Source organism: Cupressus sempervirens, chromosome 9 (assembly GCF_028749045.1).
Source record: "Cupressus sempervirens isolate cs-2001-9-10 chromosome 9, ASM2874904v1, whole genome shotgun sequence".
Classification (NCBI taxonomy): domain Eukaryota; kingdom Viridiplantae; phylum Streptophyta; class Pinopsida; order Cupressales; family Cupressaceae; genus Cupressus; species Cupressus sempervirens.
In genome coordinates this window covers 146,291,923-146,319,439 of record NC_143126.1, presented here as the reverse complement: position 1 = coordinate 146,319,439, position 27,517 = coordinate 146,291,923, and the positions used below count along the sequence as shown (strand labels likewise).

Sequence of the window (27,517 nt, the reverse complement as noted above, 5' to 3'; positions counted from 1 at the left end):
TACTTTAGTTGAAATCCTCATTTTCAAAAAATGGGATTTAAAATGGGAATTAAAACGGGAATTCCAAATAACAAGTATTTGAAGGAATTTGGAATCCTTGTTTTGGAGGTCAAATGAGAATACCGGATTCCACTTTTTTCCAATTTCAATTCCGATTGTACGGACCCAAACAATGAATTAGAATTTTTTCAAAATTTCGAATGCCAACTCCATTCTAATTCCCGCTACCAAACCGGGCCCTCAATTTCCTTTGTGGGTCCTCTCTCGAAGACTTGAATTAATTATATGTATTGAAAATTCTGCGAAACTTCTCTGTTTCTTCTTTTCCAAGTCTTCTGTCACTGTCCTAATGAATTTCTTTGCAGGCCCTCTGTCCAATACTTGGAATTGTTCCAAAGTTGTGCATAATTTCTTAGGATCTTCCTCACAATTGTTGAGAGGGTTCCAAGGAATTGCTATTTCCTTGCACTTGCCCTGCTAAGTCTGCTATTTATCCCAATCAAATAACCTAAAGAGGTAAACAACAATGGCTGCAATAGTTGCGGGAGCTGTCGTGCAGTCTGGCTTGGAGCTTGGCTTAAATGGCATTTGGAAAGCAGGCGTGTTCATCCATAAAAGTTTGAGCGGTTCTGATTGTAAGAAACTCGAACAAGTTGTGAATAGTTTGTCACCGATCGTCACGGAGATATGCGAGTCGAATTCGGAAACGTTGCGGAATCCATCGCTGCAAAAATTCTCAAAATTTCGGGACAAAATTGCCGAGGGCAATGGGCTGGTAGAAGAGTACAAAAAAAGTGGACTCTTACGTAAATTCCAGATAAATGAACGCATCAAGAAGTTAGACAAGTCTATTAACAAATTCATTCAAAATGACCTTCAGGTCGTCATGCTGCATGTGCAGGTTTATATCTCCAGCCTTCAGGTTGGCATGGTGCAAGCGCAGGTTTCCCTCTCTAGCCAGCTGGACAACGTGAGTGACAGAGTGGAAACTATGCGCGGACAGATGCAAGCTATGTGCGAAGAAGTGGAAATTATGAGTGAAAAGCTGGAGACGATGTGTGTGGGGGTGAAAACTGTGGGTACAGCGGTGGAAAATGTGCGCGATGGGGTCGAAACAGGGGTTCAATCTCTCCATCAAGCGATTGGAACTGTGAATCAAGAGGTAAAGAATTTGAAGTCTAAAATTGAGGAACGACAACAGCAGGATGAGAGTCTTTGCTGCCCACCAGATACTCCGAGTGGCTTCTGGGGTTTCGATAAACACATAATGAATTTGAAGAATCATTTGTTGGGGAATGCAGTGAATGTGGTTGGAGTTACAGCCATGGGTGGAGCGGGAAAATCTACACTTGCAAAGGCAGTTTGCAAAGACGATGATATCAAAAGTAAGAACAGTTTATGCACTCTTTAAAATTAATTAGAACACAATATGTTTGACTGAGATTTAAACAGCTCTTAGTCTAACTGTTTGATAGAATGCTGTCTAACTGTTTGATAAAAGGCTGTTTGATACAGTTTATACGCTCTTTAAAATTACATTATTAGAACACAATATGTTTAACTGAGATTTAAAGAGTTCTTAGTCGAACTGTTTGATAGAATGCTGTCGAACTGTTTGATAAACTGTTGACCCACCATCAAAATTGGATTTAAGCCCTTTCAATTTTACCCTGTTCTAAGCTTTCCCATTACTTGCAGAGCACTTTAGAGGGAGAGTAATATATATTGTCGCTTCAGAAAGACCAGATCTCTTAAGTATTCTGAAAGAAATGTGGAGAAATATTGTTGGTGGCTCAGAACCTCATTTTACAAATGATGAGGATGCACACAACAAATTGCAATCGCAAATAATGTCAAGAAATGAACCAATTCTTGTGATACTAGATGACATTTGGTCGAAGGTCCACTTGGAAAAGCTGCTGTTTGAAGAGAAGCAATACAAGACTCTAGTAACCACAAGAGATAAAGACGTCATCCCGAAGGGGTTGAGGACACATATTTATCACCTACCGTCTTTGCAGCAGGAGCATGCTCTCTCACTTTTCTGCCACCACGCCTTTGGACAACGCACAATTCCAAATGGTCGTGATAAAGAACTGATTACAAAGGTGGCCTCCTACTCACAATGCCTAATTCGTTCCAAGTTTAATTGCTCTTTTCAACTTCATTCGCTATGTGGGAATTATTCATGATTAGTTGTAATCAAATTTCACGTGCAGGTGCAGCGAGAGTGTAATGGTTTGCCATTAGCTCTTAAAGTTATTGGTAGCTCTCTATTTGGTGAGCCCGATTCTGTTTGGGAACAAGCTGAGAAAAGGCTTTCAGCAGGAGAACCATTTAAGGATTATCACAAGGATTCCGTTCTTAATAAATTGAAAACTAGCATCGATGGGCTCAATGAAAATGAAAAGCAGTGCTTCTTAGATCTGGGTGCATTCCCACAAAGAAAAGCCATTCCTGTAAGGGCGTTGCTAGACATTTGGGTTTATGTTCGTAAAATGACTTCAGACCAGGCCAATATGCTCTTATGGAAGTTTGCAGATCGACACCTACTGGACTTGAGAAAGAATCCTGGGTAAGGAGCATTGCTACTTAGAGCACACTCTTTTTAATCTTCCTTGTGTGTCTGTGCTTGATGGAACAGGTTCTTAGACAAACTTTGAAATGAAAAATTTGGCTTTATCGTATATAAGCTCGAAACTTCTTGAATAGTTTAGGTATAAAAAAAATTTAGATTTGGAAGTCCACTATTATTGAATTTGATAGAAAGTTGGACTTCAAATTGAGTGCAAGAATAGATCTTCATCTGAAGAAAGCAAGTAGAATCTCTTTTAGCCTTAGCCTGATTTACTTTTTTTCGCTAAATCTTGTTGGTAGCCGAAACATTTTGTGATAAATATTTTTATTTAAATCAATTTGGTGTTCTGTTTTCAGATAGCGGAATTTCCTAATAAAACGTTGCCCCTTACATGTCATTCCAGGACTGCAGAGAATACAGATGACTGCATGGATGTATATTCCTTTTCTCAACATGATGTAATGAGAGATCTGGCCCTGTATTTGGCGAAGCAGGACTATAATACTCAATGTAGGAGGCTATTTATGCCTAAAATGGAAAATTGCTTTCCTCAAGTGTGGGAAACAAATAAAGATTGTTCATCTAAAGCCCAGATTGTTTCCATTCACACAGGTAACTGCTACAGCTGATATTTTAGGTTCTAATTCAAGCTTGCCTGTGCTTCCACACTAAAATATTGAAAATGTATCACAATTAGATCTATTTAAAACAAAAAAATGATCTTAGCATAGCTTTGACTTTCATGTTTGCTGGGAACATTTAGGGGCAATGAAGGACTCACACTGGCCTGAAATGGAGTTCCCTGACGTAGAAGCTTTGGTTTTATGTTTCACTGCAAGTGAATATTGTATTCCAAAGTTTTTGCGCACAATGAAAAAACTCAAGGTTCTCATAATCCATAACAATGACGGAGCAAAACGAAGCCACCTTAGTGGAGTGGATGGTTTTGAAGAACTTTCTCAACTTAAAGCTCTGCATCTTGAAAAGCTGATAGTTCCCAAGGAATGCAATGTCTTGACGAGTTTGGAGAAAATAAATATGAGTCTATGTGAGGGCCTTGGGAGGGATAAAACGTTCAACTTTCCCAAGCTTTTGGAATTTAATGTGGACTACTGCATTGATCTTGAGGAGTTGCCACCAGGACTTTCTTCCTCAGTTACCCTGAAAACATTGTCAGTTACTCATTGCCATCGCCTTGCAAAGCTACCTGATGAGCTGGATAAGCTTGAGTCAGTCAAGGAAATAAGATTGTGTGAATCTCTAGGCTTGGAAGCACTGCCTCCTTCAATCTGCCGTCTGAAAAAGCTAAAACTCATTGACATCTCATCTTGCATACATTTGAAGGTGAACAAGGGAGAAGGTTGGAAATTGAAGGAAACTCTTCAAAAATTAGCTCAACTGGCATCCCTCAAAAGAGTGATATGTGACAAGAAGAATGAGTGGCTATTCACAAGGAGCTCCAGGACCGATCTTGAAGTTCAAGCTGTTGAGGAGAAAGAACCCAATTTGGATTGGCTGGAAGGAAATTAGAGTTTTGATAGGTACATCATACAATATTCTATGTTGAAGGCTCTTAGCCCTGTAGCGTTTCTTATGAAATGAAGTTTAGATAGAAACCTCATTCGAGATTGATAATTTATGTATACAACATATGATAATGATCATTTTGAATGGCATTAAATATAAGATTAGTATGAACATAAGGAATGCAAGTTAATAATGTAAGAATTGATTTATTTAGTTTGTCTTTTGATATGAAGCTAATGATCGTATAAAGGTAGCAGCTTATAAGAGTTTTGTGAAAGGAAAATAAAATGGCCCAACAATATAGGATGGTTTAGTAATTATTTTTAAAAAAAATTAAGGAGTTGAATAAGGATCAATCTAATGTAGAAAATGTCTATGTAGTAAACTAATAAGTAGGGTAGTTAAGGTGTACAATGACTACATCATCTTTCATATATATTATGTAATTAGTTAGTTGGATAGTCATAGATGGATCCAAAATTCTAGTCTAGAAATGTATCTTGGTGTTTTGAGAGTCATATATAGATCCATTGAATATCAAATAATATTAGAATGTATGTTTCTCAATTCAGTTTTGTAAATTTGTTTACATCGATATTTTGGATTACACTTAATGATCCATCATCAAGATGTGAGAGAGGTATACAAAATACACAATTTGAATAATAAATAAATGGAATAAATCACTTACTAAAGTATAGGTCTTCAACTAATTATGTAGAATGTTGTATTTATTAATTAACTAAATTTTTTAAAATTATATATTTTTTATTTTCAATCAAATATGAAGTATGTTCAAAGATTTATCTTGATCCCACTTTCATTGTCTACCGAGAAAGTATATTTTATGAGTTCAAGAAGCAAATGGTTCCATTTTTGAAACATGTCATGAAAACACCACACTCTCCTCACCCTTTCAATTATTGGTGTAAGACATCTAGGGGGCAAAAGGGTGGAGGGAGGGATAATCTTTTTTCAAATCTCAAATTCCTTTACATTGATTCTTAAATGTTAGTGTTCAATATTAGAGTCCACTCATAAGGAGCACATTGGAATTTATCCCTTAGGGAATTTGATTTTTCTTTAGAGACTTTTCTTCTTGGTTCGAGGGAGTTTAAATTTTTCTATTTTGGATGAAACTTGAGAATTCTCATTTTTATACAAATATGACACAAATTGCAAATTGTTTTGGTTTTTGGTTCTGAGGGTGGAAAAGGGCATTATTGTTGTAGGTCTAAAGAAAGCCATTGATTAGATTTGAATGTTGTGATGAGAAGCCAATATGCTAGTCTCTTTGTTGTGTAAAATTGTTCCACATTGCAATAACATTTTCACTGATTTTTTTATTCATTAGTTTGGTGCTCAAGCAAACTTATTTTCCAGTTTAAGAATCATATTTATATTAATATTGAAGTGTCTTCCATATGTTTGTTAAAGGATGTTATACCCTCTTACTTTTAGAGCTAAAAGATTCTAAATGTGAAACCAAATTAATTTGAAGGAGGTAGTTTACTCTAAGAATAAGCTTGTGGTTATGCAAGAGGAGCCCCCATGATTCGTGTAGAAATTAGAAATGGAGGAAGAAATCCTCCAAGCTATAGTGATGATTTTAGAGGCTTGTGAAGGCAAGTTGAAGATTTAGATTAAAAAAAAAGATTAGAAGATATTTTTCTCAAATAAGAGTTCAGTTAGGAGTAAAGAAGATAAAGCTATAGAAAATGAAAACTATATAGGTGGTGAAGAAAATGAAGGAATAATTGTGAATGATCCTTTCATGAGGGTATCACCAAGAATAAGAAAGAGATGAAAGATTGATGTCCCTGCATCTAGTAGAAATCTAAACCCTAAAGAATTAATTGATTTGATAAATGAAAAAGAAGAGTATTGAAGAGTATTTTGAGTTTGAATGCATTTTTGTTTTGGTGGAAAGAGGTGTATCTTAAAAGAGGAAGAGGAAGTAAAGACAAGATTACAAAATGGGATTGAATGATTTCTAGAAAGGAATGTGAAAGTTATCCCTATAGACCATGAATTAAACTAGGAGTTAAAGAAAATGCAGCCTCAAACAAGGAGGAAGAATGGTGAAACAATATACAATAGACTTTTACAAATATTTGCTCTAAATTGGTCATTTAGAAAACTAGAAAGAAGAGTATATTGAAATAAATCCATAGGTTGAAACTAGGTATACCAGAAGAGATGAATTTGGTGAGATTTCAAAAAATGAAAGATGCATATTAGGTTGCCTTGAATATTAAAGAAACATTTAACAAGAAAATTGAGAACAAGCAAAGAGAAATAAGGTGAGATGAAAAGAAAAAGGGAAGATCATATAGAGAGGGATGAGGATTTGGTGTAGGAGCACTGAAATAAAAAATTGAAAGACAGAGTAGATTTGGTACTCAAGTTGAGTAGGGGACATGTAATAAGGCACAAGGGGTTATAAAGGATGAAAATGTAATAGAACAAAGATAATTGTAAGCCCACTTTGGGCCAAAGTTATCCAATAGAACAAATATTAGGACTAATAGTGTTGATATGGGTCAAATGGCCAAAAATTGGTAAGAGATAAAGGGAAATGATGTAATCGAGTTATTTTTGACATGTTTTAGCAAGATTTAAGCCAACAAAGGTTACGAAATAGTTAGATATGGAAAATGCCCAAAGTTTCATTACAACTTTTATAATTGTGGGCATTTTACTAATCCAATGGTCAAGTCATTCAAAATTGTTTGTAGGTGGTTGTAACCATTGGTTGGAATCCATGTAATCCTCATGCAATTGAGTCAAAAAATGTAATGTGAATTTTGGTTGTTGATGAAGAGATCTTGTTTTGTTTTGCAAGAAACATCCACAATAAATATTTACTTTGCTTTGGTGGCTTAGATTGGTAGATATGTTTGAATTGTAGATATGGTAACCTCGCTAAATTATCTTTATTTTAAGTCTATTTAAAGTTCTAGAGGTCATTACATCTAATTTAGCAAGCAATTTTTTATCAAGTGGTCTAAAACCCTCATTTTCCTAGGGTTTGGTAGAAATGAAAAGATTTGACCTATCTTCCTCTGGCCAAATTTTTTGAAACCTTAGGGAACGATAGGTCATATGATGTGTATTAACATTCTAGTGGGGGCATATTAATTCAATGAAATGAATACTTTTTGTAGCAAGCCTTGGGCATAACATCCAAATGTGAAATACCTAGTTTGGCATGAGAGAAAGAAATTAAAGAATTTATTATGGTAGAAGGGGTTTGGATGAATGACGAAGTTTTTATCAATGATGATAAAGAATTAGAAACAATCCCAAAGTAGTAAATTGGAGAGAAACAAGTTGTGGAGCACAATTGTAGCTATAGCAAGGCTTAATAAGGCTAATATCTAACTGTGATCAGTCTAAGTTCACCCACTTAGTTATCCACTTTGAAATTGGTTGCAAAATTTTGTAGAACCCCCAAAAGGGTATCTAGAATGGTCATTGGTTTGATCAGGTGCAAGGAGTATCAAAACTTAAAGTCCAAAAATTGAGTTGACATGGCTACAAGGAAAGTAGGCCTTTTTTGATGTAAGTAGTCATCAATAGTTTGTAAGTTCAATTTGTTGTGGCCAAATTGAATGGTATTGGTCCAAAAGAGAAGGAAAATGTGAATTCTACAATCTAGGGAGATCATGGTATCCATTTTGTCATTCAAACCCCTAAAACAAGCCTAAACCATAAGGCTAAGCAAGATAGTCAAGGAGATTTGTTTGTGGGATCAATTTGTAAAGTTCTAAGGCTTCCCAAAATAAAATTCAAAGAAGTGATAGGGACTATAATACATTGGTTTAAATATAAGGGAACCATGGAGCACCAAGCATGAATCTTAAGGATGAGTTTTTGAATGAGTATAGAGGAAGGTTATCTATTATCTCCTCATTATAGTAGTACTAGAGGAAGAATTAGATCATTTGGGTGGTGTGGTCTTGTCGTATGCCAATAGAAGGTGTAGAAAAAAAGGCTAAGACAATGCCTCCCAAAAGAATTTTGCAAGATGTAGTCAAAAATATTATTGAGGAAATGCTTGAAGCCAAGTTAGAAGAGTTGAAGAGAGGAAAGGATAAAGAAAAAGTTCATGTGAGTGTGAAACTGATGTGAAAGGGGAAGAAAGAGATGAAGAAGCCCCTTGGTAGGTGGTGGAGTCTCCTATAGAAGATAAGGCATTTGTGTATGCCTTAAAGTTAGAAGGTAGGGATGTCATAGGTGTTCTACCTATGTTTAGTGGAAGCATGGATAAAAAGAGGTGATAGACTATATTAAGTCCCTAAAAAAAAATTGAATACAAGGAGGTCTCAAAGGACAAAAGAGTCAAGTTGGAAAATGAAAGATTGAAAGGGTCTCACATGGTGGTACTATGTACAATGAGAGAGAGTGAAGGAAGGAAGTAACTTGATAGCATCATGGGAAAAAATTAAGGGAAAAAATAGTTTATGCTAGTTGACTCTGAGGTGCACATGTATAAGAAGCTGAAAAATCTTAAACAATGGGATCTTGATTCAAGTGCCTATATAGAGGAGTTTCATAAGATAAGTCTTAGGTCTAAGAGACCAAAGGAGTCAGAAAAGGTAGCTAGGTACTTGAATGGATTGAGGGTGAACATCCAAGGTGAGATTAGCATCCTAACACCCAAGACAATAAATAGATATTTCTAATTGGACCTAAGGGTAGAGGAGAAGTTGAAGAGGAAGGGTGAATAACATAGTGGAGGAAGAAATTTTAGGGGTAGAGGTAGCTTAGGAGGGAAAAAAATAGGCCAAAAGTCTTAAGAATATTCTGGCCAAGGAGAGAAAGTTGGGGACTCAAGTATTAGAAGAGGAAGGTCTACTAGGTTAGGGAGAGGACCCAATTCCTTTGGAGGAAGGTGCTACAAATGAAACTAGATATGACATCCATCATATAGATGTGCAATAAAACAATAAACTTCCCATGGAGGTGTGAGTAGAACCACATTAATTCAAGAGGATACAAGGATGTGAACTCACTAGCGATGCAATAGGCTTCTGAAGTGGGAGAAAGTATGATGAATAGAAGGAATTTATTCAAGGTATTGGTTGGAGATGAACTACCCTAAAGGAGATCCCTATTTAGGATCTATTGTAAGATCCAATCTAAGCTTTGCAAAGTTATTGTTGATTTTGGTTCTACTAACAATGTTGTGTCTTTGAAAGCAATAAAGAAGCTAAAACTAGAAAGAGTTCCTTCTCCTTTGTATCATTTAATGGCTTTAGCCTATGTCTCACACCATCCTTTATTAGGGAATAGGTATTCACACAACCATCATGTATAATACGTCTATCAAACTTCCACAACATATGTCATGCATCCATGAGTATGATATTGCATAGTACCTCATCATGGTAGCTGCCAATCTTGAACTTCACTATGCATTGTTCACTAACCATGACCCTGTGGTCATCCTTTACCTAAGCATCCATTGCAAGTCTTTCTACATCTTGAGCTTTAAATTTTTGGCCATCTCTTCTGATACCAAATTGTCAATGCTTCCACCATCACAACACTTATCTTCACACTTGTACCTAGTGTGAAATAAATTCCTCCTTTGATCTAGTTCATTTTCTCTACCTAGCAAGACTCTTCTATTAACTACGACTTATCTTTCAAAATCTTTAGAATGTGATGATTTGACATCTTTATCCATATGTGCAACTTTGGCTTGGTCATCAATTCTCCTATCTATCCTTCCTTAGCATTGAGGGAATTCAAATGCTCTATGACCCTCTTCTCTACAACAAAACATGTTATATAGAAGCCTCCTCTTCTTGATCCTTGTCCTCTTCCTCTTCCTCTTGATCTCTATTATTTGATTATGAAAATGATTGAAATTGTTTCCCTCTAGTTCTAACTGTTATTGTTGGTCTCATCCTTTTTCTTCTGATCTTCATTTATGCTTCCATAAAACTATCTACTAGATCTTCCACCATGACCTCTTCTGTTTTATTTTCTCTCAAAATATTATTTCTTCAAAATATAGAGATATAATGATTTCCTAATTTACTTTTATTCAACTCTTCCAAGATATTTATCCACTAAATTTGCAAGTCTAAGGATAGTCTGGATGTAAAGTTGGAGACTAGTGAAGCCCCTAGTTAGAGACATGGTGTGTAGGATGGTTGAATTGGCTTTCAGATGCCTTGTTTTTGAAAAGGATGGCATGCCTAATATGATGGAAGTGATTGATCAACTTCAACATATTAAATGGTTGGGATATGTTGGGTTCACTCAAAATAATTGTAGTTTGTATAATTACTTTAGGGCCTGTTTGGTTGTAGGCATAGGAACTGGAAATTAGAATTGAAGATGGGAATGGGAATGGAAAATGGAAATCATAATCTTGTTTGATTCACCTAAAATTTGATTGAGAATATGTTAATCCATTATTTAGTTGTACAAAATTGAAATTGAAATGAGGAAGAAGTCTCTGAGCTTTCTAATGGAGATCCAAGTAATATTTCATTGTGTAGCCATTCTTAGAATAAACATTCTATCGACAATTTGTTTTTGGAAACTGTTTTAATATATGCTAAGAGGCATAGCAATTGGTTCCCTTCGTTGAGAGATGGGTTGATTTCTAAGATGTTAGCGTTGCTGCTTGTTCACAAAACTGGTGGGTAATGTAGTGATCTAAGATGGAAGAAATATACGTGTTTGATATCCTCTCTCCCTCTCCATTGAGTTAAGGTCAACAACATGCAATACCATTTAAAGTCTTTTATGGTGCAGAGCCTAATCTTCCACCCTAGATGTCGCCTTTGTAATGCAATTGTACAGGTCATGGTATGAAAAAGTGGGATGTCAACACAAGAGTAAAACACAATGGTTCACTGCCATGCTCCTAATCATTTCTATTGGCAGATTGATGCTTAAACAACACGATGACATTCACCATGAATAAGGTATCTGCTACCATTAACAATGTCAAAATAATTTTGAACGAAACATGTGAATTGTTGAAAGCCAAGGAAGACATATATGATGGTGTAATTGTTGACGTAGAGAATATGCAGAATGATGTTGCTTATGTTGTAGGTTCGTTCAAGACATCGCATAAATTTCAATACAAATCCCTCAATAGCAACTAGTGCCTTCAATTCATCGTACTTGTAATTGTGCTCGACACGATGTATGGGAAACCGCGGTACTCAGGAAAAATGTTGTCGTAAAATGTTGCACTTTAACCAAGTTAATATAAGACGTACCCAACATACCCGTGCGTAACTAGAAACTCCACAAAATTATTAATTTTGAAAATTTGAAATTGGGAATAGGAATAGCCTATTTCAATAATAAGTATTTTTGGAATGGGCATATGCTCATTTAAGGAGTAAAATGAGAGTACGTATTCCTATTTCTAATTTTGATTTAGCGCGCCAAACAAAGAATACAAAACATATTCTTAATTTCCTATTCTAGCAACCAAACGGACCCTTAATGGTGCCCCTAAGACTAAAGAATTGGTTACTGACATATGTACACAGCTTCATCCATGCCTACTGAAGAAAAATGGAGGGGCACAATCACTTCACCAAAAAGAAATGAATGAAAGGATATTGTATTTAAGGCCTTAACCATGTAGCCAATTTTACTCTCTACAATGTAAAATTTGAATTTTCATCTCAGATTTCTATTTTCCATTTTGACAAAAGTATGGGCACATTAAGACTATATTGTAGAATTTTCAAAGCATTGTAATGTTGATCCTACTATATACTGCACATATATTGCCTCTTGTATGAGCTTTTAGAAAAATGTAGAGGTTTGATTGTAATTTATGCAGCGTTTAGATCTATATATGTGGATTTGAAATATTCCAAGATCTTTCAACCAAATAAACCACACACAAAGCTTAAATTCATTAGAAGAATAAATTTAAACCAACATCTTATCTGTTGGGGCTTAGTGTTGAAATGTCATTTTATTTTGTTCTAGTTCAAGTTCAGCTTCTGAACAACTTTGAGGTATAGAATGTGTACCAGCAAAATTAGTCGAAGATGAGCTCTTGACTTTGTAAAGCCAGTGGAAAAAAGTTATAGATGTATATTGTTTGACCAAAAAAAAACGTACAAAATAATAAGAAACCTGAAAATTGGTTGACAACAAGATTAATCTTTGAGTATGAGTAATTAAACATAAAATCAAAGAAACGACAAATTCTTAACTCGTGAATATAATTGATGGGTTTCAAACATTGGCACAAAAGATCAAGGTCCTTCAACCCTCGTTTGACACATATAAATAGGGTCAAACAAATTGCATGCCTAATCCCAAAAATGGCTTCAAACCTTGGACAAAAACAATATGGTGACTATTGATATAATAGGGTTTTGGCATGCCCTGAAACTTAAGAGGAAGCATATTATATATACAAAAAGCCAAATTAATGGGGAAAAATATATGATAAGGTGAATATTGCAAGAATTGAAAATCTAACAAAAAGGCACCCAACTCGTTGAAAGTGGTTTTTTGAGGAAGCTAATGGTGATTATATCAGACACACATCGATTTTTGTGTACTTGTACCACAAATGTAACACCAACAATTACAGTGCTAGATTTGAGAATTGTGCAAAACCCTTCTCAAAACCTTCAAAACACTATTCAAACCTACAAAACCCTCATTTTAATCACCATAATGATTGTTTGAATCTTGAAAGCTCTAAGTCTAACCCGTGCACAAATTCTCAAACCCAGAGACTATAAAGATGGAGAGGGCTTTTTCACAAGAAATGTTAGAGGAAAACCCACATATTGTAAAGGTAGAGAGTGTTTATTCACAGGAAATGTCAAAGGAACCATGTCATTGCTCCACATATTGTAAAGGTAGAGAGTGTTTATTCACAGGAAATGTCAAAGGAACCATGTCATTAGCAATGCTTTCCATGTGCTAGAAGGATTTGGAGAGTTTAGGTGCAACCAAGAAACTTCTAGAATCAAAGACAATATAAATTTAAAGACTTATAACCTTACTACTTTTCAGAAGATAATTTGTTTGTTTTTATTTTTACTGAAAAATAAAAAATTTTCTCGCTATTTTTACTTTCAACCAATCAACAAAATGCTAATTAATATTTTTAATATCCTAAAAATTTATTAAACTTAAGAAGTATAGACATGTTGAAAAAATTTCTTGAATATGATTCACCAATGTAACATAATTTGCATATGGGAACTAATAAAATGAATCAACAATTAAAAAAGGAAAATCTCATGGTAAAGTAATATGTGCCCTATAAACTATTCAACTTAAGATATAATTTACATTTGTATGATATCAAATAATAATGAACTCTTCCCAAAGTTTTCCCTTTTCTATGGGAATGACTTTGGCTAAGCTGAAGACAAAACGTACCAAGGACGGAAAAAAAGTCAAATTCATCTTTGTTCCAGTTTCACGAAAAACTGTCATTTTCGTCTCAAATTTATTGATGTTTTCCATTACAAAATATGCAACTGAAAATTTGATAAAAAGTCTGATATGTATTCGAATTTTGCGTTTTGTCTTGAGCTTACCCGCGTACCACTGGAATTCTGTGTACGCTACATGATGTAATGGAAGAATTTAAAAGTAATGGAAGAATTTAAAAAGTAATGGAGTAAGTCGTTTACGAATACTTCTCCCTTTCTCCCTTATTCCAACGAAGAGACTGAATTATTCCAATCACAAGCGCGAAGTTGTGCATTGCTTGCGACATCTGCCATTAAGTCTCGAATGAGATTGTTTAAATCATTTCATATTTGATGATATCAATTTCCTACGCAAGGTAGTATTGCTTTTTCTGTGCTCATCGTAGAAAGTTAAGATTGTTTCAGGGAAGAGTGTTTATGAATTATATTGTGTCCTCGGGTTAGAAAATTAGGATAGTTGCAGGGTCAAGACGATTAAAAAGTAACAAAAACTTAGGATTAGTCGCATAGCCGAAAAGAGAAAAGGACGAGGGAGAGGGGGGAAATGTGAGGTTGCACGCATATCTACTCCTGAATTGACATTTTCCTGCAGCTGCCCCTGCTTCATCCTGCTATTTATCAGATCAGCTACTTTTGGTAGGAAAGCAGTTTGACAATGGAGGAAATGGCCTTGGAGCTTGGCTTGAAAGGCCTTTGGAAAGGCAGTGTATTCATTTACAAAGGTCTGCGCGGGTCTGATTGTAAGAGACTCGAACAGATTGTGAATAATTTGTTGCCCATCGTCAAAGAGATATGTGAATCGAATTCGGAGACCTCATCGAATTTATCACTGAGAAAGTTCCAAGAATTCCGCGACAATCTCGTGGAGGTGAATCAGCTGGTAGCAGATCACAAAACGACTCGAAATCCCATCCTGAAAATCCAGATCAACGACCGCGTTAAGAAGCTGGAGAGTTCTATTAACGAATTCATTCGAAATGACCTTCAAATCGTCATGGCGCGCGCACAGGAACTTCTCTCCACCCAATTGGGAATTGTGCGTGCCCTTCAGGAGGACATGCTCAATGCGCAGGTTCATCTCTCCACCCAACTGGAAATTATGAATGAAGGAATGGAAAATGTGCGTGAAAAGGTGGATGCTGTGCATAAAGCAGTGGTAAGCCTGGGTGAAGCTGTGGAAACCGGGGTGCAAAATTTGGGTAGAGCGGTGGAAAATGGGGCGCAATCTCTGGTGGAAACTGTGCATCAAGAGTTGCAGATTTTCATGACCAAGTTTGAGGAACAGCAAATTGAGAGATTACGGCAGGATGGGAACCTCTGCAAATCTCCTGATTTCTGTAGCCCCCCTGATACGCCGAGTGGATTTCTGGGTTTTGGTGAACACATTATTGAATTGAAGAAGATTTTGTTGGACGACAGGGTGAATGTGGTTGGGGTTACAGCCATGGGAGGCGCGGGAAAATCCACACTTGCTGCTGCCGTTTGTAATCAAGCTGAAATCAGAGGTAACAGCAGTGACCTTTATGATTTATATTATTTCAATTGCATAATTGTCCCCAAAACACAATGCATCTTAATGCTTCTGAATTCTTTATGCACTTGAATTTCTGCTAGTTTTGCATTTGGTAGCTCCTATTAAGCTTTGGGTATGAAGCGCTTAGCAAAACTTAGAATATGCTACCGGCTGTTAAGCCCTTCCAGTTTAAACATGTATTTGTAACTCCCGAATTTGTGCCCTTTCAGTTTCACTATGTTTTGAACTTCTAAAGAGGAAAATGAATCCTTCTATTTCTCGTGATTTGCAGAATACTTTAAAGATACAGTAATATACATTGAGGTTTCAGAAAGCCCGGATCTCCTAGCCACCCTCAAGATCATGTGGAAAAAGATTCTTGGTGGGACATCACCTGACTTTACAAATGTTCCCAATGCACATAAAGAATTGCAATCGCAAATAAAGTCAATAAATCAACCCATTCTAGTAGTATTGGATGACATTTGGTCGACAGATCACCTGGAGAAACTGATGTTTGAAGAGAAGCAATACAAGACTCTAATAACCACCAGAGATAGAGAAGTCATCACTAATGGGCCCAACACACGCATTTATGAGCTACCAGTTTTACAAGCGGAGCATGCTCTGTCACTTTTCTGCCACTATGCCTTTGACAAAACTTTCGTTCCAATTGGTCATGATAAAAAACTGGTCAAAAAGGTAACCTGCTACTCACAATACCTCGCCTGTTCTTCATTTAATTGTTCTAATCAACTGTATACTCCATGTCTGCATTCTTCATTTAATTGTTCTAATCAACTGTATACTCCATGTCTGCATTCTTCATTTACTTGTATTCATGTACAGGTGCAGCAGGAGTGTAATGGTCTGCCACTAGCTCTTAAAGTAATTGGTAGCTCTCTCTATGGTAAATCTGACTGTGATTGGAAACGAGCTGAGAAAGGGCTTTCAGCAGGAGGTTCATTCAACGATAATCACAAACAGAACCTTCTCAATAAATTGAAAACAAGCATTAATGTGTTGAACGATTATGAAAAAGAGTGCTTCTTGGATCTGGGTGCATTCCCACAAAGAAAAGTCATTCCTGCAAAGGCATTGTTAGACATTTGGATTTATGTTCGTGGAATGAAGTTGGGCCAAGCCAAGGTGCTTCTAGGGAAGTTTGCAGATCGTCATCTGTTGGAATTGAAGAAGAATACCGGGTAAGGATCATTCCTACTCAGAAAACTGTTCAATATCTACACATCTTGTGCTTGATACCAAATTTGCTTGATGAAAGGAATTCTGAGAACAATTTTGAAATAAAAGGTTTGCCTCATCATATAGAAGCTCGAAACATTTTGAATGGGAGTTTAATATTATTGAATTGCATAGAAAGTCGGACTTGAGTGGAAGAACAGATCTTCATTTGGAGGAAAGAAAGCTAAATCCTTCTTAACTTCACCTGACATGTGATAGATAAGATTATTTGATCAATTTAATTTTGCAGTTTCTTATAGCATAACATGTCATACCAGGGTCTCGGAGATTACAGATGACAGTATGGATGCATATGCCATTTCCCAACATGATATAATGAGAGATTTGGCCCTGTATTTGGCGAACCAGGCCAATAGTAGGAGGCTATATATGCCTAAAATGAAAAATCACTTGCCCTCAGAGTGGGAAAATCTTTCATCTAAAGCCCATATTGTTTCAATTCACACAGGTAACTCCTCTAACTGATCTTCAGATTCTGATTGAAGCTTCCCTATGATTTTGCTTATTATACCAAAATTTTGATAGATTCATGTTTTACAAAAATATACATAGCATAGCTTGACTTCCATGTTTGTTGGGGACGTATAGGGACAATGGAGGACTCAGATTGGCCCAAAATGGAATTCCCTAAGGCGAAAGCACTAGTTTTATATTTCACTGCAAGTAAATATTGTATTCCAACGTTTTTGCACACAATGAAGAATCTCAAGGTTCTAATAATCCATAACACTGATGGAGCAAAACGAAGCAAGCTCGGCGGAGTGGCCGGATTTCAGGAACTTTCTCAACTTAAAACTCTGCATCTTGAAAGGCTGATAGTTCCTGAGGAATGCAAGGGCTTGAAGAGCTTGGAGAAAATAAACATGAGTCTATGTGAGAGCCTTGATAGAGATAAAACATTCAACCTTCCTGGGCTTTTGGAATTTAATGTGAGCTACTGCATTGATCTTGAAGAGTTACCAGCAGGACTCTGTTCTTCAGTTTCCCTGAAAAGGTTGTCAGTAACTCATTGCCATCGCCTTGCAAAGTTACCTGATGAGATGGCTAGTCTTGAATCACTTAAGCAAATAAGATTGTTTGAATCACCAAGCTTGAAAGCATTGCCATCCTCCATCTGCAATCTGAAAAAACTAAGATTCCTTGACATCTCTTCGTGCATAAGTTTGAATGTGAACAGGATGGAACACTGTGACCTGAAGGAAACTCTTCAAACAGTAGCCAAATTGCCATCTCTTAAACTTGTGATTTGTGATGAGAAGCATGAGAAGCTGTTCAAAATGAACTCCAGGACTGACCTTAAAGTTCAGGCTGTTGTGGAGCAAGAACCTAATTTGGATTGGCTGGATTTGGACATTTGTAATGAAAATTAGAGTTTTGATGTGTTGTAGATAATTTATTGGAGAATAAACTGTGCCATGTTAGTTTTCTGGTTTGCTGGTCTTGAGCTCCTCAATTTCCTAAGCTTTTCCTTTTCAGATGAAATTTACACAAAAGTAACAGCTAATATGTCTGATTGTTTAGGCCCAATGTTAGTTTGCATTCTAGAAGAACATTTCTTATGAAATTTTTAGAGCTTTAATGAATAAGAAATTTTATTTGATCTTGCATTTTCAAGTAAACCTTATGAGACGGGATTTGAAACAACAACTTTAGGTGAAATGTGATAGCATAAGACCCTGATACCGGTTAAGCATTGTAACTGTGAGTCTATATCTGTAATACAGATTTGGAGATTTGTTAGAGATGGTAGAACTTTTAGTTATAGGAAGAAAGCCAATGGCTAACAATGACGATTTAGCTATGCATTTTCTTTTCATTGACCTGCAACAATGTCTATTGATAACCCGACATGTGCTATTTCAGTTAATCTCAAGAGGGTATATTCAAGGTGGTCTTTTGGGGTAGTTTTAAAATGGAGTCGTGTTTAAGTGTTGTAAATGTGTATGTGCATTCTTATCAGTGTATTGTTTGCAAGAGATCTCACTTGACGCCCATATATTATATTAATTAATGTAAGGCTAAAGTAGTGTTTTAATAAATTTGTCACCCATAAATTAACCTTTTAATAAATCTGTAGGCATCTGTACTACGTCGCCCATCATCACATCCTTGTAATAGCCTTAGGGTTTATCTTTTACATATATTTCTAATCTCTTCTAAGACTACTTTCTTATATATAAAAAAATTTCATTGCATAGGGGAGAGGATTAGTGTTCTAACTTCGCATTTATCAAAAATTTATGTGAAAATTTCAAATAACTCTCAATTTTTTTACATAGCTTAATTGTTGAGTCGTCTACTTATAACTAAGGTTTCAAGTCCACATCATCAATTATGATGCCACATCAGCATATTTTTTGCTAAGTTATCCAAGATAGCCCAAATAAAAAGTGAGACCAATGGTCACACAAAAAAGTACCCATATTTGCAAAGGTGATGTGGCATCACATCATTGGTTATTTTTTACAATTAAGGGTACATTTCATTCAATTTTTGGTAATCATCATTGTACTAACAACTTTAAAGTCACAAGTATTGGTGCAATGTTGTCAAAAAACAAGGACATTAAGAGAGTAAGTGTAGGTATCAAGTCAACAATTCCTATCACAATCATTGGAACCTCTTCAAGTACTCAGTCCTCTCCCCTAGTTACTTCTTGCTTTTGGATATACTTTTCTCTTAATTGTGGATTTTATGGCTCTCTATCCTTCACATTTAGTCATGCTTCTATTACTAGTGATAATATTTTAGATGTGTTATCTATTTTCCTTAATTCACTTGCAACATGTTATTATACAAATGGGATGACTTGTCCATAAAAGCAATATATCACCATATATACACTTATTTGTATTTAGACATAATATCTATCATTTAGTTAGACATCCTTCACTCCTCTATGATGGGGTGTCGTGACTTTCACATTTATTCTATGGAGAGTGATTTAATGTGCTTGATTCTAATTGTATATTACCTTTGAAAATATTGCCTTCACACATGTTATTGAATAGTAAATTCATTGTTGAAAATACTATGTGTACACATACAATCAATTCTATATGGTACACCTTTTAATACGGATACAATTGCTTCAGTTACTTGCAGCATTAGTGTGCCTTAGTTTAATAATTGTTCTAGATGTTGTGACTATGTTACTATCCATATGGTTTACAATTCTTCAAGTCTAATAGCTTGGGGTAAACTTAGCTCTATTTTACCCTTCATAACTTAATTAGATGACGCCAAATCATCTCATGACTAGACATATCAATTACTCACACATTCAATTTTACTATCCCCACACAATATATTTTTGGGATTTGGAATGCTCTTAGAAATAGATAAGAACATCTTAAAGTAAACATCAATGTACATAGTTGTTTCATTTGACATCTATCTTAAAGGGTAAGATGCATTATTTCAACAAGATGTTAAGACAAAGCACAAACTCATTTACACTTCATGTGTTACAACCTCCACATGATCAAAGAATGTAATTTATTTTACATTGTGGTTAGGCATGGGGATACTAGAGCCAAAAGAGTGTTGTGGTAAATAGATATAGATTGAACATCTATAGCAATATATTTCTATATGTGAGCCATGTTAACTACTTTAATATCCCAAAATCTAGGTTAACTAATAAATGTTTTGACAATGTTATATGGGAATCACTTGGTTGTAGTAAAATTCCTACCATGTTAGAGCTTATTTCCCTTGATTTCTCGTTCCATTTAATGCCAAAAGAATTGGTGTATAAAATCAATTGAGTATCCATAGATCCACCCAACCAACTGACAACCCATTTATACATCATCATATACTCATATTTATCCATCATAACAAACATGTAGTGAGAACTAATTGTTAGAAATAGAAAACATGGGAGGGAGGGGGGGAAGGTGAATCAGTATTCCACAAATGTTTTCCTGACTATGGATATCTTTAACAATCTTAAAACATGCACATGTGATTAAATTGAAAAAGAAAACATAGTAGTAACCCAATGCAACTCATAATATCATTATTTGTTAACTAGGGAAAACCCAGGTGTGGATGGTACCCACAAAATGATCCACTAATCAAAAGTATCTTATGAAAGATATTAACCTTATTAGGAGTCTCCTACATCAATATAGTGTCTTTGTCCTTATTAGAAGCCTCAATTTTGTTAGGAGTTGGTATTACGATTACAAAAGTAATAAGATGAGCTCACTATTCAAACATGCATATATAATGATATATTATGTACACAAAAGGTATAGATACAAAAACCTCTTGACAATGTTGATATCTTCAATATATGATTTGTCCTTTGTATCTCTTTGTACATAACTTCACATATACTAACCTTTGTCTGCTCTAACATAAAGTTCACATCATATGGCAAGTACATTCCAATGTCCAAAGTCATCACACAACTTCACATAAAAAAATATTTCCTCTATACCCTTCTGATTTGTCATGTTGACCTTCCAATCTTCACATGTGTCCCAAAATATAAAATTGACTTTTTCTAATTTAGAGTTAACATCTAAGATGTCGTCCCTTATTAGTTAATTAATGATTTTGGTAAACCAAAATAATTCCTTAACACAAAGTACCATTTACTTGCCTCTTCTATGTTTTGTTTGTACATGACTGCAACTGATAAATAGTTAATAACTATGTATGTACAACTCATAATGACATGCACTCTGACATATAGGATCATCATACCCTTTTCTATCTTCCCTCAAGTGTGCATGTGCCAATATGCTCTCTGTGAACTTTGCAAATCAAAAAGTTGTCTCTACTATCAATTATTCTTTATAACACTTAGACAATTTTCTAAGTTATCTCCTCCAAAACATAACTCCATAATTTTCTCACTAAATATATCATATATATTGCATTAAATGACAACCTCAAAGCATTTCCATACTCACCTCTCAGCCAAATTCCCAACACTAATGATAACCCTTTTATACTCATAGTTATTTTTTCTTCTAACTATATTATATATCAAAATTATTGCTCTAATGGGTACTTGTGGTAAATTATATTAGTGTCATAGGATTGTGTAGAGGAAGGGACTTTAGACCTTATGTAAGATCAAGTCATCTTTACACTACCTCACTTCTACTACCATGCATAACTAGGGGGTGGGGGGAGGGGGGTGGCAGGGCGGCGCAAGAATTTTAATCTAAGTAAATTAACTATAACTTAAATAAAATGAACAATTTAAAATAAACTAAGATGAGCATAAAGAATCAAACTAATACAAAAAGGAAGATAATAAATCACAAATTACAACAGATATGGATATTTTGACTATAGAAACATGAAGAGATACATATAAAACACTTACAAGGAAATTTTAAAGTTCTCGACCTCGGATGACAATGTGTCATAGGGACATATGTGCATTGTGTTGTAGTCTCATTCACCAGAGAACAATAGAGTCACAAACACCTTTGGATAATCCAAAGTCCATAATTTGGGTACCTGTTTATCACCTACACACATAGAAAATAGGAAAAATGTTAGAATCTTATAGAGATCTACCTCACTCGAACCCCTATTTTGATATTCCTACTTCCACAAATAGCTAGATAGATAGATGTAATAACATAAAAGGGAGACAATTGAAGAATAAATCTCCTCTTAGTGGAGGAGAATCCATAGGGTAGAGGAGCTAGTGCAGGCTCACCCTAATGTCATACTTCTCAAAAACCTATATAGAAATTTTAAAGTACTCTTAGTCTTGTACATAATCTTATTCATTAAGTCCCCTATTTAAAAACAAAATTCAATTCCACATGGTCAAATATGATGCCATGTTAGCATGATTTTTTTGAATGTGTCCAAAATGGTCCCATAAAATCATAAGACCCATAGGTATGCACTCAATTATGTCCAATGGACATTGATGTGGCACCACATAAGTGGTTTTTTTTAAATTCACAGGTATCTTATTGGAGATATGCATTGATGGGATATTTTTAGTGTGCCACTATAGATCTATTGTGTTCATGTATTACTCTAATTTGTTTACCTAACATATCATCTATTGGATCCCTCTCATGTATTGGCTCCAATTTCCTACTACACAAAAGACAAACAATAAAAATAAATATCGGTTGAGGGACGAAAGCCCTTACTACCAAATATATTAATAATCCAAGACACAATGATCTATTCTAGATTGCAATATAATAAAAAAGTAACAATAAAAGTGAGAAATAAATACATGTGTAGATCTTCTCCAAGTTGAATATGAAGTTCGACTAAGTTTCATTGTAGAAGATTGAGAGAAAGAAGGAGAATAGATAGCTAGAGTGATAGCAAGATATAAAGACTTGATAGCTAGGGTACAAATTTTGTGAAGTGGTTGATAATGTCAGGCGATAGAGGAAAAATCACATCTCTCTTAACCAAGGGTTGATCTTTCACCTTTACCATTTCCATCGAGACCTTTGCAACCCCCCCCCCCCCAAATCGACACTCTACTAGGACCAAGCTAAAAGAAGTGTCTAAGAAATTATTCCTAAAAAATTCTTCCTATCAAACTAGTTCTAAGGAAGGGCCTTTCAAATAGAAAAGGAAAAATCTCCTAGAGAAAAAGTCAAATTCACTATTTAAGAGGTGGGATCTAAGGATGAGGCCACCAAGGATGTAAGTAACAAGAGACACCTTCATAGAATTGTCACTTAGTCTTCTAAAAAAGATAAGTTGAAGGAGGTTGTAGAGAATAATTCTAACTATGATGATAGTCTTGAGAGTAAGGATATTGAGAAAAAAAATTGAGAGGGAAATAATGCTAAACATGAGGAAATGGAACTTGAAGGAAATTCAAAGACAAATAATTCATTTACCCATGTCTATGAAAGTCCAGGATCTAGTCTCATGGACCTTACTAATAAAATGACTTTTGAATAGGAGGTTATATTTGGGACTTGTAAAATTGTCAAACTAATAAAGCTAGACAAGTAGAACACTAGAGTTATTAAACCTCATTGTGCTTATTGTTGTAAAATCCCTAAAATAATTAAATAACTCAAAGTTAACTTAATTGTTAGTATGGCCCCAAAATTATAATATCCTACGAGCCTTTTTTATTAATTAGTTTAGTTATAAACTGAGGTTGTGCAAGCTCAATTATAACCCTTCACAAAAATTCTTAGGGCTCTTTATAAGGCCGATTTTGGCATTTTAATAGGCATGGTGAATTTTGTGCTTCATTTGTATTTGTCAAATCTAGGTGGAGTTCAATACTGTTGTAGTTTCAGAGGTAGAAGACTCTCCCTATTTTGTATTTGTATTTTAGGTGGTTAGTAGCCACTCTATTGTGTCATGGGAAATACTACATCAGGTATTTCATTTGTACTTCATTGTTCAAGTTAGTAAGTATGAAGATAATCTAAATAAATATCTAGATTGATCTGTGTCATTAGAAAATTCTTTATTTCAATCAAGCGAGCTCTACCATTTATAATATAATAACTTAATATGTATTTATTAGTCTATTTTTTGATCCATAACAAATACCTCACTATGCATAGCATGCATCTACGCAAGTGGGGGTATAAGTAATGTACGGTCATCATTAATGTCTATCTAGAAAAATCCATCTAATATCTTTGTACGAGTGCAAGTTGTGTGTTGTGAGAGGAGAGCTTGATGTATGAGTGAGTGTAGAGGGTGTATAGATGAGATAATGATTGTGCAAGATGAAATATTGTATTTTTGTATAGAGGGAGGTTGGCTGTATGATGAGGAGAGAGTTGTATGTGTATGAGTGTGGAAGTCTTTCCATATGGTAGTGAGACAATGGCAAGGTGAGATTTGGTATTGTACTAAAATATTACCATATGATGATCTGACATGCATGTTAAATTTGTTGGTTGCATAGGGTAATCTCATTAAACAAAACATTATAGTGGTATTAGAGTTGGTGATCGTGCCAGCTTGTTTGGTAATATTGGATAAAGACAAGATACTGATCAATAGATAGGATGGGGTAGAGGGTTTCAAACACCAAAATAATGACATTGTTGTAGGGATTAAAAAGAGGAAAATAACAACGTAGTGAGACCCTGGTGGAAGGACAACAACTCAATGAGAATTTCACAAAAGGACAACAACAAATCAGCAAAATGTTGTTGTTTTTGGAAGAAGGATGAATAGAAATCATATCAAGGATGGTGAAGATTATGTAAATGAGAGATCATATACTCAATGTTCTCATGCAAACCCAATGATCTCGACATTTCCTCAAAGGATTGAATAAGACAAAGAACAAGGGCCTACCTTCTTGGAGATGCAAAAGAAATTCAAGAGACAATAGAGGTGATTCTTGGTGATTCCTTGTGTTGTTGACTCACATTCTTATTTTTGTAAGTCGTCAATATCTCTTTATTTTTGCAAAAGTGACCATAGAGGTGTAATATGTACTAGAATGTTACATTTTTAAAAAAATCTCTAGAGATAGTGTTGCATTCAGGATTGAGTCACCTTTTAACAATTGGTATTAGATAAAATTACTATTTGAGAGGAGAATTTTAAGTGGTGTTTTCTAATAATAAGGAAGAATGATTAACTAAGCTACAAGAACAAGTTGCTCATGGTGGACATCAAAGAGAAATTTGAAGAACAAGTCATCAATGATACAAGTGTTCAAAATCATTTATTTTTACTGGCTCTTATGATGGTGATCACGACAATAAGGCTCTTAACAACTTATTTTGGGATGTTAAAGAGTTTATTTCTAATGTGACATATTTAAGATCCATCAAGTCATAGATATAATTGAAGGTGACATTGCCATACTAGTTTTGACCTAAAATTTATACTTGGTGATTCGTGCCCATTCTGAGTAGTTGAAGCACTCAAGAAAGATTCAAGATTATATGTGGGTGTTTCAAGTTTTTTATCTTAAATGCTCAAAACTAAATGAGTTCAAGATGTTGTACTTATTCACAAGGAATCTCCAACCCTAGATTGCTAAAGAGAACCAACAGCAACAAGTTCAATCATTGACTAAAGTTATTATAACTATGTTAATTACTTGATTATAAAGGTTATGCAATAAATGGTGTGCATGATCTAATTATGGAAGCTCTAGAAAGGCATTTTGATTCAAGAATTATCATTGGAACAAAGGGCCATAGTAGACAAATGTGGATTAGGAATCTAAGCTAAAGAACAATACATGTAGCTTGGCCAAGAAGATCAAGAATCCTCTAGTGGAAACTAAGGACAAGAATGACAAATTGAAGAACTCCTTTATTTGTAGTTAACCACATCATTGATTGCGGGAGTGTCTAAAGTAGGCTAGAATAAACTGTTAGGGTTCGTTTGTTTGCTGGAATAGAAATAAGAAATTAGGACTATGTTTTCTTTTTCTTTTTTGGTGCACCATTTTGAATAGGGAATAGGAATACATATTTCCATTTTGCCTCTAAAATGAGCTTATTTCCATTCCAAAAAATAGTTGTTATTGGAATAGCCATTCATATTCTCAATATGCATTCCCATTCTCAATTCCTATGCATGCAACCAAAAGGGCCCTTAGTGTAATTAATTCAAACTATATGATCAACTTATGTTTGTTCCATTAGTTATGAACGATTCAATTTTTAATGATGGCATAGATATCAATTTCTTTGTTCTTGCATGTTCTATTTTATTTATTCATTTTTCTACAATTATGGTTTAAATTTCTAGTTAGATCTATGTTGAAAATTTTATATAAACGTCGTACTAAATGAAGAGAAGATACTTGAGATGAGAGCACTTTGACTCCTCAACATGTTGAAGGGAACACTAAGCCCTTATTCAGTGAATGAGAATCAACACAACCTATGCTATATTAAGTCCTTTGGTGGGAAGAAGGTTTTAGAAATGGTTGATCCTAGTGCATCTCACCATTCAATCTCTATTAACAAGGCACAAATTTGTGGCTTGAAGTTAGAAATAATGAACACCTATTCTAAAGGGGTAAACAATCCAACCTAAAAGATTAGCAATGACATCAAAAATTATTTAATGAGGTTAGGATCGGGTCATCATTAAACGTCACACACAAAGGAAAAAATTAAGCTTGGAAAAAAAAAGTCAACTTTGATTGTTTAACACCTTTAGCCTAGGAATCAAGCCTTAATATGTGATGTTTAAGTCATATGTTAGGATCATGACAAGATATTATCAACCTTGTTGTCATCAAGATAAGAAACTTTGTTTGACTTGACTAATGCACCTATTACCTTGAGCACCTTAATGAATGATATATTTAGATCATTATGAGATAGATGTGTAATTGTGTATAGCATATAGAAAGTCTTTGTAGAAACACCATGAACACTTGGCTAAAGTATTTGGCATTCTAGGAGATAATCAGCTCTATGTCAAGAGAAGTGTTCCTTTGCATAAGAGGAAATTGTTTTTCTAAGTCATTTCATTAGTCAAGGAATGATCCAACCTAAGCCAAAGAAGTAGAAGGCTATAAAGGATTGAAATCCATTGAGAAACGCGCATGAAATCTAGAGGAAGTTGGATGTTGGAGCATGAATAACATAAATGAGTATCCCTTATGTGTGTCTACATATGTAAATGTAGAGTTAATGTACATAATACCCCCTTTTTGTGTTAGAATTTATATAAAACAAATAAATATTAGAATCTAATGAAAGACATAGATTAATCAAGAGGAAATAAAATTGTTAGAATAACAATACAAGATCAATCTCTTATGTAAATGCTCAAAAGCATAATAGCATCAATTTTTCCTAGTGTGTAACACATAAGAGCTAGCCTACTTATATAGGCAAGAGTTGGGAGGATACTTGGACAAGATTGAGACAAGTGTCTCAACTTGGAGGAAGTAGATTCCTGATGGAATCAACCACCTACCATCCACCTACAATCTAGAAGAGTGGTATCCAAATTGGAATTAACCACATGTGATATCTTAGGAGTAGTTAGAGTCAAAAGGATGACTAAAAATATCCTCCTGATAATAATATCCTAGAATATATAATTCATCCTAATTTATGAGCTCACCTAAGTAAACTTAATATAAGAGTGAAATGGAAAAGAACTTTTTACTCTAACACCCCCTCTTAAGTGCAACTTAGAGAGTACTATAATGCAATATATAGCTAATGGGTCCTAGCATCAAAGTTATGTTAGTTATCC

General features: G+C 34.9%; 2 protein-coding genes across 2 annotated transcripts; both read left to right on the top strand.

Moving 5' to 3' along the window:
• The first annotated feature begins 314 nt into the window (after nt 1-314).
• On the top strand, nt 315-4,318 carry LOC149537933 (putative disease resistance protein At5g47280). The gene is made up of 5 exons (XM_089799348.1): nt 315-1,385; nt 1,699-2,108; nt 2,220-2,575; nt 2,982-3,190; nt 3,342-4,318. The coding sequence occupies exons 1-5, from the start codon at nt 527-529 to the stop codon at nt 4,106-4,108; spliced, it is 2,601 nt and encodes an 866-aa protein (XP_089655474.1). The 5' UTR covers nt 315-526; the 3' UTR covers nt 4,109-4,318.
• Nucleotides 4,319-13,885: 9,567 nt separating this feature from the next.
• LOC149537932 (putative disease resistance protein At5g47280) lies at nt 13,886-17,768 on the top strand. The gene is made up of 5 exons (XM_089802280.1): nt 13,886-15,068; nt 15,369-15,778; nt 15,926-16,281; nt 16,597-16,787; nt 16,928-17,768. The coding sequence occupies exons 1-5, from the start codon at nt 14,219-14,221 to the stop codon at nt 17,707-17,709; spliced, it is 2,589 nt and encodes an 862-aa protein (XP_089658406.1). The 5' UTR covers nt 13,886-14,218; the 3' UTR covers nt 17,710-17,768.
• Nucleotides 17,769-27,517: the final 9,749 nt, after the last annotated feature.